The following is a 13,969-nucleotide window of genomic DNA, read 5'->3' as shown; positions in this document are numbered from 1 at the left end:
GTCAGTAATAAAAAGATTAAATAAGTTTGGTCCCAAAACCGATCCTTGAGGAACTCCACTGGTAACCTCCCTCCAGCCTGACAGCTCACCTTTCAGTAGGACCCGTTGTAGTCTCCCCTTTAACCAATTCCTTATCCACCTTTCAATTTTCCTATTGATCCCCATCTTATCCAATTTAACTAATAATTCCCCATGTGGCACGGTGTCAAATGCCTTACTAAAATCTAGGTAAATTAGATCCACTGCATGTCCTTTGTCTAAAAAATCTGTTACTTTCTCAAAGAAGGAGATCAGGTTGGTTTGACACGATCTACCTTTTGTAAAACCATATTGTATTTTGTCCCATTTACCATTGACTTCAGTGTCCTTAACTACCTTCTCGTTCAAAATTTTTTCCAAGACCTTGCATACTACAGATGTCAAACTAACAGGCCTATAATTACCCGGCTCACTTTTTTTCCCTGTCTTAAAAATAGGAACTATGTTAGCAATTCTCCAATCATATGGTACAACCCCTGAGTTTACAGATTGATTAAAAATTCTTGCTAATGGGCTTGCAATTTCATGTGCCAGTTCCTTTAATATTGGATGAAAATTATCTGGGCCCCCCGATTTAGTCCCATTAAGCTGTTCGAGTTTCGCTTCTACCTCAAATATGGTGATGTCTACCTTCATATCCTCATTCCCATTTGTCATGCTACCATTATCCCTAAGATCCTCTTTAGTCTTATTAAAGACTGAGGCAAAGTATTTGTTTAGATATTGGGCCATGCCTAGATTATCCTTGACCTCCACTCCACCCTCAGTGTTTAGTGGTCCCACTTCTTCTTTCTTTGTTTTCTTCTTGTTTATATGACTATAGAACCTTTTACTATTGGTTTTAATTCCCTTTGCAAGGTCGAACTCTACTTGATTTTTAGCCTGTCTCACTTTATCCCTACATGTTCTGACCTCAATAAGGTAGCTTTCCTTGCTGATCCCTCCCTTGTTCCACTCCCTATATGCTTTCTGCTTTTTCTTAATCACCTCTCTGAGATGCTTGCTCATCCAGCTTGGTCTACAACTCCTGCCTATGATTCTTTTCCCCTTGCTTGGGATGCAGGCTTCCGATTGCTTCTGCAGCTTTGATTTAAAATAATCCCAGGCCTCCTCTACCTTTAGATCCATAAATTCTTCAGTCCAATCCACTTCCCTAACTAATTTCCTTAATTTTTTGAAAGTCAGCCTTTTGAAATCAAAAACCCTAGCTGCAGTTTTATTTTTATTAATCCTTCCATTCAGTTTGAACTGAATTAGCTCATGATCACTTGAGCCAAGATTATCCCCTACAACCATTTCTTCTATGAGGTCCTCACTACTCACCAAAACCAAATCTAAAATGGCATCCCCTCTAGTCGGTTCAGCAACTACTTGCTGAAGGCATCCATCAGCTATCGCATCTAGGAAAATCTGAGCCCTATTATTATTACTAGCACTCGTCCTCCAGTCTATATCTGGGAAGTTAGTCTCCCATGATCACACAGTTTCCATTAGTATTTACTTTTTTAAAAACATTAAAAAGGGCTCTATCCATATCCAAATTAGATCCCGGCAGTCTATAGCAGACCCCAAGCGCTATCCCAGGGAGGCTCTAATAGTTTTCTTCCCCAATTTAATTTTTGCCCAGACGGACTCAGTCATATCCATTTCATCGCTTCTTATTTCTTTACATTCTATCTCATCATTGATATACAGTGCTACTCCACCACCTTACCTTTATTTAATGTGACCATTTCAATTAAAAGGTCATCAAAACAATGCACATAATCTGCTACTATCTTGAAGAAATACTGCTGAGGCTGAAACACAATTGGACATTGGCAAAGATTCATAGGTAATCTGATTAAGGACAAGGACTAATAAATTACAATGACATGCTCTGTACCATGCAATGGTATAAACCTTCACCCATCACCTCCTGGTTTAAACATGGAACGTAATGGTAATTGTCCCTTTTCTTGTTGGTTTATGTAGCAGCATTCATATTTAAGTTTGTATTTGGTCACTATATGTTATGGTAAAAATCTTCCAATTTGTATGTCTAACTTTGAAAATTTTGGCCTCCATTTATTTTCCAAAAAGAAAAATAGTGTAACCTAGTGTAACCTTGTTCTATTTTTGATTTTTTACTAGAGCTGTCAAGTGATTAAAAATATTAATTGCACCATTAAACAATAGAATACCATTTAGTTAAATATTATTAGATGTTTTCTACATTTTCAAATATATTGATTTCAGTTACAACACAGATACATAAGTGTACAGTGCTTACTTTATATTTATTTTTGATAAGTATTTCCACTGTAAAAAAAACAAAAGAAATAGTAATTTTCAGTTCATCTAATACAAGTATTTTAGTGCAATCTCTTTATCATGAAAGTTGAACTTACAAATGTAGAATTATGTACAAAAAAACCTACATTCAAAAATAAAACAATATAAAATTTTGGAGCCTGCAAGTTCACTCGGTCCTACTTCTTGTTCAGCCAGTCGTGCAGATAAACAAGTTTGTTTACATTTGCAGGAGATAATGCTGCCTGCTTCTTATTTACAATGTCACCTGAAAGTGAGAACAGGCATTCTCATGGCACGGTTGTAGCCAGCGTCGCAAGATATTTACGTGCCAGATGTGCTAAAGATTCATATGTGCCTTCATGCTTCAACTACCATTCCAGGAGACATGCATCCATGCTGATGACGGGTTCTACTTGGTAACAATCCAAAGCAGGGCAGACTGCTGCATGTTCACTTTCATCATCTGAGTCAGATGCCACCAGCAGAAGGTTGATTTTCTTTTTTGATGGTTCTGGTTCTGTAGTTTCCGCATCGGAGTGTTGCTCTTTTAAGACTTCTGAAAACATGCTCAACATCTTGTCCCTCTCAGATTTTGGAAGGCACTTCAGATTCTTAAATGTTGGGTCAAGTGCTGTAGCTATTTTTAGAAATCTCACATTGGTACCTTCTTTGCATTTTGTGAAAATGTTCTTAAAATGAACAACATGTGGTGGGTCATCATCCGAGACTGCTATAACATGAAATACATGGCAGAATGCGGGTAGAACAGAGCAGGGGAAATACAATTCTCCCCCAAGAAGTTCAGTCACAAATTTAATTAACACATTATTTTTTTAATGAGCATCATCACCATGGAAACATGTAATCTGGAATGGTGGCTGAAGCATGAAGGGGCATATGAATGTTTAGCATATCTGGCATGTAAATACCCTGCAATGCTGGCTACAAAAATGCCATGCAAATTACTGTTCTCACTTTCTGGTGACATTGTAAATAAGAAGAGGGCAGCATTATCTCCTGTAAATGTAAACAAACTTGTTTGAGCGATTGGCTGAACAAGAAGTAGGACTGAGTGAACTTGTAGGCTCTGAAGTTTTACATTGTTTTGGTTTGAGTGTAACAAAAAAAATCTACATTTGTAAGCTGCACCTTCAGGACAAAGAGATTGCACTACAGTACTTGTATGAGGTGAATTGAAAAATACTATTTCTTTTGTTTATCACTTTTACAGTGCAAATATTTGTAATCAAAAATATACACTTTTATTTCAATTACAACACAGAATACAATATATATGAAAATGTAGAAAAACATCCAAAATACTAAATACATTTCAATTGGTATTGTTTAACAGTGTGATTAAAACTGATTAATCACATTAGTTTTTTTGATTCGCAATTAATTTTTTTGAGTTAATTGTGTGAGTTAACGGCGATCAATTGACAGCCCTAATTTTTACTGAAAATATACATTCTATCAAATAATCATATATGGACTGTAACTATACCTGGACCATATTTTCAGCAAGCTTCAAGCCAGCCTCTAGTTTTGAATGTACAGCTAACTGCAAAGGAATGCACACATTCCACACAGCAAAATCCTGCATTTATGCACATTACCTTCTTGAATTTATGGTTTGGGTGAACAGCCACTTTTGCAGGCACAATCAGTTGTGTGTAGAAAAGTGAATGTGAAAACAATTGAGCTCAGAGATGGGGAACATTTTGCCCTTGTGGTCTTTTCTCCCATTGTTGCATTGAAGAGTGGGGAGGAGGGACGTTATCAAGATAATTCGCATCAATACAAAGGATAGATATGTGTATGAGTGGGCAGACTCTAGTAGCAATGTTCATTTTGAATTCTTAGTGTATGATTGTCTGTGAAGGAGGGGGAGGCAGTTGTTCTAAGGTCACATGGTAACAGTATTCTCTTCTTCCAAAACAAACTATAACTGGAAATATTTGTTCAGAATTCCACTCTCTCTAATGCAGTGTTCACTTGTGATACAGGCCCTCCAGGTCTAAATATCTACAGTAGATTCAGGTAACGAAACTAATGTTAGTGTACGGCAGAAATTAATATTCCTGATATAGAGAAAATAAGTGAATATGGAATATTTTGAAATATAATGAATTAACAGCATTCTTACAGTGTTGTAACCTTTGTCCCATTCCCCCCATCACCAGCCTACCAATTCTTTCCTGTTGCTTTTCTTCTGTTGGTTCTATATGAACAATTAAAATATCAAAAAATTATATATTCCTTACAAATGAGATGAGAACTTATACCAAGAACAAAAAAGAGAATTCAATGAGCTATTTTTCAATAGACATTGGAACAAAAAAAGGAACATGTGCTATTTAACGTGAGGAGGCCAGACGTTTTTTAAGTGTTTTCGTTTTATATTTTGCCTTTATGCATGATTTATCTTATAGCTTTGTCCTCAAATAACCATTTAACTAAAATGACACAATTTTGTAGCCAGTGATCCATGACATTAAAGATTTGGAAAAGCTATTGATTCACTGAACTGAAAAAAATTAAATATGTTAAGGCATAGCTTCAAAATAGAATTTTATTTATTGTAAATTATATTTGATCTTACATTTTTTTTTTACTATTTAAAGTACAAAAACCAGGTACATCTATAATAAAGCATTCAATTTATTTGTGATTAGTCTGTAACTAAACAGTGGTCCCGTTTTTTAAATGTAGCCAGATGTAGTGTTAAATAAAAGCAGCTTGCACCTAAAGCATTTCCCCTTGTTCCCATGTCATATTCCTCTGCATGTACCTCTTTCTGTTTGTATTAGTCATTCTCTCTAGGTAAATTGTCCATAAGACCCATGATTCCTTTAGCAAATTATCCAGAAAATGTTGTCAGTGCACATTGTGACATTTTGTGCCACTGGTGGATTTGCTGCTATTCCAGTGGTCTAATTAACCTGGCAGTTATCTCCTGTACCCAACATTGTCATCTCCTTTTCCTGGGTTCAGACCTCCTCCTCCCCCCCACCTTTAAATGAATATCAGATTTACTATTGATTTGTCTGCCCCCCCCCCCCTTTCTCCCCCCTTCCTCTTGATTGGCAGTATCATCCAGACAAACAGAGCGCAGATGTGCCAGCAGGAGAGGTGGAGGAGCGTGTGCAGAGGTTCATCGAAATTGATCAAGCGTGGAAAATTCTAGGGAACGAAGAGACAAAAAAAGAGTATGACCTACAGCGCCGTGGTAGGTTCCTGCCGAGGAGAGCTGGCTGAAGTGGCAAAGTAGTGGCAACAGCTCTTAAATGCTGGGGCTGGAATAGTAGTTAGATAGTATTTTTAAAAGCTTTTTGTTTCTGAACCAAATGTTTTATTTGCTCTTATCCTGCTTTCATATTTGGATATGTTATTGATACTTATAAATACACATACATTAACCAGTAAAACCATTGAATTACTTCCAGTGAGCCATTAGGTAGTGGTACTTGTAATCATTTTAATAAATATGGAATTTAGACGGTAATTATGTAGTTTAGCCATTCTTATCATTGCAGCAGTTTCAGTAAATTTTCTTAACTACTTCAAGTTATGGCCAGCACTATATTTTGTTGAAGCAGTTTAGATATAGGTACTGAGTAATTTATGTCTAAGATACAGTATATCATATGGCTTTATAAACACTTCAGACTTATTAAGGCACATTCTTTTTTGGGTGTGTGTATTTTAGGATAGCTTTCATAAATAATCTCTAGTACAATTACTCTTTATGAAGCAGGTTTATAAATAATATTCTAGTAAAACACATTAACTAGGCAGCTCCAGCATGCATTTCTTTTTTACATCTCAGAAAATAGCTTCTTAAAACAGCGACAGGCTGTTGTGATAAAGAAAGGGGGGAAATGTAGGTCAGGTCTGTCACACATGGGCTACCATTACATGAAGTGATAGGCTGTCTTTCTGTTCTGGCCTCAGGATAGGAGTCCCTCAGCCTTCCATTAGAACCTTCAATAAATGTATATCCACCCTACATGTTAATGGGGGGAGTCAATAATAGTGTATTGCCCGTGGGGAAAACACTCCGTCGCGCTCTGCAGTAACACACTCTGGTCCAGCATTGACATGTAGCCACCACCACTTTTCAATGTGTCTGATAAAAGCCTACTGTCTCTGCAGCTTATTGAATTCCCTTCCATTGTACATTGGCACACCATCAAACCTTTCTCTCTTGCACTGATTTTAACTCCCCTGCTGCAAAGGTTACCAGAACTTTGAGAAACAAAAGCTTAGTCATAGTAGCAGATACACATTATTGTAGGATAAGAAGAAAGATATACAATACATAGAAGTTTATTTTCAGCATGAATTTCTAATTATATTTAAATATATCACTTTCTCAGACTGTGTAAGTATTGAGGGGAAGGTAAAATTTTAAAAATAGCTGAACAAATAATTTTCAAACTGGATTTGTGGGGTTTTTTTCCCCCCATTTAAGCAGTATTATGATTACATTGAAATTACCTATTACCTCAGTGCTATCGGGGGGGGAAAAAGCCTGATTTAACTTCAGGATAGGAATTTCTCGTAAGTCTCATAACACTTCATTATGCTTTTAGATTTTTACAGCACTCTTGTCACCCACTCTAATAACTATTGCATGCTTAGGTGTGATGAAATTAATAAGAGTTTTATCTATACATTTTTATTTTATGTATGTGATGGGTTTAATTTAAAGCCTTAATATATACCACAGAATTTTAATATACTGGGCTCAATTCCACCAGTGCAGTCAGTGGAATTACATCAGGAATGAATATAGTATATTCTGTCTTCCTGTGGTGGCAGTAGACACAGATTGCTTTTAAGTAGCTTTGTATTTAAAGCATCTTCGCGTCAATTAAAGATGTATTAATGTGTGCTGAGACTCTTGCATCCAAAGGAATTATTCTAGAGAGTTATCTCAAGAGAATGTAAAGACACTTAAAAAAGGAAAACAAATTATACGTTTATTATTTATATGAACCTGAAAGCTCCTTCAGCACTCCCAATTGCGTATCATGAAGATTATGCATTTTAAAATATAAGGTTCTGTTCACACAACACTGGTGTGATTCAAATAAAGTTGTGCACAGGATGTACACTTCCAGTGTCGCTTTGAATTTCAGCCACTTCACAGTAAGTACAGTAGCAGCAGAATGGCAGTGAAATTGACTAGAATCAGTGATGAGCTGCCAAAATCTTAACAGCCGGTTCCCTATAAAAAGTTCTGATTTAAGGGATGTGCCCCAGTATGTATTTTTTGTACCAACTGGGTTACCATTTTTAAAATTTAAAAATTCCTCCCGGATGGCGATTTAAGAACCAAAAAGCCTGACCTGTCTGGGAAAATACGGATGTATGTTAACCCTGCCTAAAATTCTTTTTTAAAAAGATGGGCCTGAACTAGAAATGAGCTCCGTTTCACATGTGTGGGTCCCCGCCACTCCCTGGGGGTTTGCTAGGGTGACCAGATATCCCGATTTTATAGGGACAGTCCCGATTTTGGGGTCTTTTTCTTATATAGGCTCCTATTATCCCCCACCCCCTGTCCTGATTTTTCACACTTGCTGTCTGGTCACCCTAGGGTGTGCACATGTGTGGGTCCCAGCTGCTCCATGCCCCCCTCATTGAAGCAGGTGTGCAGGGTTACTGCCCTGGGAACTGCAGGGCACCAGTGGATGTGGAGCCAGTTGCAGCCAGGGGCATGGGGCAGGGCTAGCTGGAAGCAGGGGGTGCGGGGCTCACTGTGGGCAGGGCAGCGGGTGCGGAGCTGGCTGGAAACAGGAGGGTGTGGGGTTGGCTGGAGACAGGGCAGGGGCTGACTGGAGGTAGGGGCTGGCTGCAGGCAGGGCAGGGGGGTGCAGGGCTGGCTGGAGACAGGGGTTGGCTGCAGGCAGAGGGTGCAGGGCTGGCTGGAGACAGGGGTTGGCTGCAGGCAGAGGGTGCAGGGCTGGCTGGAGACGGGCTGGCTGGATACAGGGCAGGAGGTGCGGGGGTGGCTGGAGATGGGCTGGTGTGGGCAGGGCAGGGGGTGCGGCAGGGGCTGGCTGCAGGCAGGGGGTGGGGCAGGGGCTGGAGGCAGGGCAGGAGGTGGCTGCAGGCAGAGGGTGCGGGGGTGGCTGGAGGCAGGGGCTGGCTGCCGGCAGGGTGGTGGGTACTCACGGGGAGAGCAGCAGGACACAGCCCAGGCCCAGCAGAGCAGCCGGGGACCCACCAGGCAGCAGAGGGAGCCCCAGGGGAGCAGGAGCAGCAACAGGGCTCGTGCCCAGAGCTAGGCAGCAGCCCACATGGCTCCCACAGCGCAGCGCCCCCGGTGCTGGAGGAGGAATTACATCACACCCCGGCCGGAGCCCATCAAAGCCTCAGTGCCCCCTGCAGGGAACCGGTTCTAAAACTGCTTCAAAATTTAACAACTGGTTTGCGCAATCCGGCTCCAGCTCACCACTGACTAGAATCCTGTTCTCTGAATTGCCAGTACAGCACACTTCAGAAATAATGATTCTGATCAATTTCATGGACACTTCTGCTGGGGCAGGAACAAAGGGGAAGAGCTATGAGGAAGAGTTTGGCTCAGATACTTATCCAAATTTATTTGGTCTGGAAATCTTACAAGAACTGCCTTTTTGTGTGCTTTGTGAAAATTTCACTAACTCCTTGTTTTGCCAGGTTGGAAATGAAATAAGAACTCCACTTTTTCATAATATTGAATCTTCTGCTTCTAATCCTTATCAGAAGCATGAAGGAGAAGGGAAAACGCACATTATGGTTTACCTATTAAAAAAGGAACTTCTTTCCAGGTCTGGTCTAAGATTCGTTCATTTCTGATCATAACTCCCCTTCCTAAAGATTCATATTCAATTTGTTTGAGTGGCTAATAGAAATTAGGCTAAAACTCCATTGAACATCCCAACTTCATATATAGTACAAATGCTCAAATCCAGCTGCTGTGGTGGTGGTAGTAGTTACCAAATGTTACCATTTGACTGGTGGTTTATGTTCAATGGGTTTTGATTTCCATGGACACGTGTCTACATCACAACATATTTCTCATCCTTGAATTGTCCTGTATCCCTCTCAGAAGTTGCCCTTCCAAGTTTGGGTTTATGAACATTAGAGGAGCACACTTGCACTGCTGCCTTTGCTGTACCTGTTCTATGTCTGAAGGCTTTAAGTCTCTAGGGATCTCTTTATGTGCACTACATTCTCAAAACATTTGTTTTTAAACAAGGTGTAAAGGTGCGGGAAGTCCCAACACACACCCTTGTGGCCCAGTGTGGTGCTGCAGGTATGCCCCACCTTAATTTCCCCTGTTCTGGGAGAGAGTAGGTTCACTTTAACAGTCTTGGGGAAAGAAGCCAACACACACTAACAAAAAAGCCTTTGGTTAGGCTGGTCTCCTAGAGCCTGAGAGAAGACAACCACTACATACTGCAGCCTACATGGCTTCTACTACCCTCTCTCTCACTCAGCTTCCTCTTCCTGTTTATATAATCCTAGGCCAAGGCAAGGTCTCCTTGATTAGGCTCTGGAGTGTCCCTTAAAGGAGTAGTACACTCCTTCACACAGTGCAGAGCAGCATAAAAAGCAACAATATACAACAATTTCTATTTTTTTAATAGAAAAGCAATTCTGGAGAATTCTTTTTTTCCCTTTTAACTTAAACAAGTTAGGCTCAAAGCATCTAGCTTAATAAGTTCATGGAGGATATGTCTATCAATGGCTGTTAGCCAGGATGGGCAGGGATGGTGTCCCTAGCCTCTGTTTGCCGGACGCTGGGAATGGGCAACAGGGAATGGATCACTTGATGATTACCTTACCTTAGGTTCTGTTCATTCCCTCTGGGTCACCTGGCATTGGTTGTTGTCGGAAGACAGGATACTGAGCTAGATGGACCTTTGGTCTGACCCAGTGTGGCCGTTCTTATGTAAATATCTTAACTTACAAAATGTCTACTCTTTGGAGTGGTAAGATTTTCACATAAATCTGTGCTCAGATTCAGACTCAATGACTTTGCTATAGCTCTGCAGTTGAGCAGATAAGCTCCAAAACAATATTAAAGAGGATTTTTGAAAGCTTTTGTAAAATGTAAAAAAAAATGATTGAAATCCTGTATTAATCAAGTTAGCCAAGTTTCCCTTATCTGGAAGGACTGGTGAAGTGCTCAGCTGTTGGAAGGATTCTTGAACATTCAGTTTAGTGCTTCCCAGATAATTGGAAAAAGTAGCTGGTTTTAAAATGTCCTCGTTTGTAATTTAGGGCTTCACCTACGGTATCATGACTTTTAAAACTTCAGTATTGTCCCGGGGGTACTCTCACCCTCAGCTTCGGGCAAATCCCTTTGTGTGAGGTGGAAATACCATAGTGGTGGATGGAGATTTAGAAAGGGAATCTTACACTGGTCCAATTGTGAAGAAATGTAGAACATTTAAAGAATAAGTAGTTTACCGTTAATTTTTTCTTCATCTTGTCACACACTCATTTTAGTTCAGGATTTTTGAAAATGAGCACTCTTCCCTCATCCCAACTTTCTCTTCTCATCCTACATTGAAATCATAATGCTGTGTTTGACATCAGAATGTGGATGCAGAGCTGATTTCTACAAGAGCAGCATTACAACTTCCCTGCAGGATCAAGCAGGAGCAGCAAGCGAGAAGTGCCTATAAAAATGCTTTTAATAGCTAGCACAAGCGGCAAAGAGAACTCTGACTAGCATATGACAAGAAAATAGAGATATTTTAATATGGTATATTTTTAGTTGTTCCCTAGTATGAGAATCCCTTTTTAAAAAAGCATAAGTAAAGCTCAAAAAAGCCTTTCAAAACCAAAATAAAGCTTCAAGCACAGCCACAATGTGGCAGGCCCTGTGGGACTCTCTGAAACCCTGCAGTTTGCCTGGCAGGTCTACCACTCTTTAAGTGACAGCAATATACATTGTGTTTCTGGCTAAGGATCTTAAAATTGTGGAACTTCATGGGCACTTGGTGACTTGGGGGATTGATAATGGGACACAGAGAGCCTTTTACCACTAGGTCATTCAAAATCCAGACCATGTTCATAGTGGCTGTAAATTAACCCATTGGTGGCTGATTAGCCTGTGTGCAATGAGTTAATCTCATTCTAGTCCCCAAAGCACAAGTAACTATTCACAGTAGTACCTTAAAGACTAACAGATTTATTTTGGCATAAGCTTTTGTGGGTAAAAAACCCCACTTCTTCAGATAAATAAGTGGGGTTTTTTACCCATGAAAGCTTATGCCAGAATAAATTTGTTAGTCTTTAAGGTACCACCTGACTCCTCATTGTTTTTGTGGATACAGACTAACACGGCTACTCCTTTAATATTCATAGTGGTGAGTCTTCCTAATAGTCGCAGTTCAGGTCGGATTGAATGGCCCCTAGAGACAGAACTAATTTCTCAGCCACAGAAATTATTTCTCCCTCCAGAACAGAATTATTACACATTAAAAGGACATTGTGGTGAAGCTTGTTTTTCCATTGCCTGTACGTACTTGTGAATAAACAGAAGGGAGACTTCTTTCTCCAAGTTTGGCAGTGGAGTCAGCCTTGCAAGGTGCTGAGCACTCCCACCATGACCTAGCAAATTACTAGGCACATGCTTACCTTTGAACTCTTGCATAGTTCCCTTAAAGTCAGGGGGTTCACACACATGCTTGAAATTAAGCACATACTTAAATGTTTTCCTAGATCAGGGTCAGAGTGCTCAGTGCTTCATAAGATTGAGTCCTGCATTTTTCAAGCAATTTTTATAAGGTTTTGCAAGTTAGTCTTTATATCCATAATTAAAATACAAATTGTTTTCATTTTTTTGTTAGCTTGGAAGCTTAAAAAGGGTAACTTTTAATATATTAAATTGGCTAAGGATCGGGTGGGTGGAATGTTCAAAGGGACCTATATCCCAGCCTCTAGTGCTTTATGAATTAGTGTCCAGGTTGCAACTTGAAAGCTTGACCAAATATATGCTTATAATGTGAAAATATTTACTTGCTACACATCAGAGGCATTGAAGGAGATCAGCGTTGTTACCTCTTACATCATAGCACTGTATTAAACTATAGTCGTTTTGTTTAAAAGTAAATAAGAAACAGTGTTTTATCAAAAACATGGGATATTGCTTTTAGGAACAGTTCTCAACTCTCACACTGCTTTCCTCAAAACTTTTACTGAAATCATATTTATGTATTTTTGTAACACTTCATAATGTTTGTTTTAAATTCAACAGACTGCTGGTTAGTAAAAAAAAAACATAGCAGTACTTGAAAAAGAATAAATATATGGTGTACTAAAAATAAAACAACACAAAAACCTCCACCTCTAGCAGTACCAAAGTTTTGAATACCAATGTGACTTATTTTTGAGTGATTATTGAGGCCTGCTAGGTATTTCACACTGTATTCAGTCTGTCAATGTATAAGCTGTACCTTTTTTCTTTATAACTTAACTGTAGTTATAAAAAGTTCGAACACTTCCCAGAACACTGATCATTGAGTATGCATATTTTAACTGTTCTTAGTAGTCTAAAAAGATTGGATTTTCATTTATCATTTGTTTAAAAAACCAAAATATTTATTGTATCCCTAAGCAAAGCTTTAAAACCTTTCCTCCTTTAAATTTCGTGAATGACCCAGCAAGAGCTCTAGTAAAGCTTTACTGAACCAAGCTGCTAATAGTTATTTGATGTTATTCTGCGGCCTTAAAGAATCTCAGTAGATTTTCCTTTTAATCTCCTTGAATTGCAGGCTCATAAACCGCTCTGATGAGCCTGCCAGTGTTTTCTTAGATCCTACAGTCGAGACAATGGATCTGCAGAATCCTTTCACCTCTTGTTGTCAGAAAAATGCAATAGAACACAAGGTCATGGGGCCTGTACTTCTAAAGATTTAATGACTGTTTTCAAGTAACTGTGGAAAACCAGAACATCTTATTTTCTATCTGCGTTCACGAATGTATCTCAAAGTATACAGATCTAAACAACTTGAGGAGTCAAATGTATATATGTATCTATTTAAGCATACAAAACATAGAGCTAACCTCTCATATGAATACCAGTCTGAATAATCTTTATATCTCTCAAGTCCATAAAAAACAGCTCTCAAAAGAACCAGTAGCTGTGGAGAGTTGTAAGATGCAAGCTAAAGTACAGTTAAAATAATAAAGAAGGGCACACAGTTATTATTAAGTAACACACACTCTGTGGATATTGCAAGATTAGTAATCTTGCAGACAAATTTGCAAACCTCAGATCAGCCTTCACTTTCTATAATTAATAACTTGACAAGTCCAAAAATCCATTTATGCTGTGTTAAAACATTTTAGATTGGATAATATGTTGAACAGGGAAATTTAGAGATTAAATTAGCGTTGTTCAATTTTGAAAAAGAAATGTTTGCTGTTAGAAGCAGACAAGCAAATAACTGTAGCATATAAAATAAAGTGATAGCATGTGTATTGGGTTGTATGTTATGCTTGAAGGCTTTACAATTGAAAATTAACTTTTTGGAAGATAACCTGATTATCAAATCATTATTAAAGCTAATTACAGGTCAAGCTTCATATTATGAAAGACTTGTAATGATAATGGGTCAAATTATTTCCT

At 38.9% G+C, this 13,969-nt stretch overlaps 1 protein-coding gene across 5 annotated transcripts in view; it reads left to right on the top strand.

The window, feature by feature from the left end:
• Window positions 1–13,969, top strand: part of DNAJC24 (DnaJ heat shock protein family (Hsp40) member C24) — a 122,157-nt gene that overhangs the window by 98,368 nt on the left and 9,820 nt on the right. For all 5 annotated transcript variants that reach the window (XM_073347780.2, XM_073347776.2, XM_073347778.2 and 2 more), the window contains exon 3: window positions 5,428–5,566. In XM_073347780.2, coding sequence (XP_073203881.1) covers window positions 5,428–5,566 — 139 coding nt within the window. The remainder of the gene's footprint in view (window positions 1–5,427; window positions 5,567–13,969) is intronic.

The sequence above is a fragment of the Lepidochelys kempii genome, chromosome 6, assembly GCF_965140285.1.
Source record: "Lepidochelys kempii isolate rLepKem1 chromosome 6, rLepKem1.hap1, whole genome shotgun sequence".
NCBI classification, from domain to species: Eukaryota; Metazoa; Chordata; order Testudines; family Cheloniidae; genus Lepidochelys; species Lepidochelys kempii.
The sequence above is the reverse complement of the archived record's forward strand: the minus strand, read 5'-3'. Positions and strand labels throughout refer to the sequence as shown.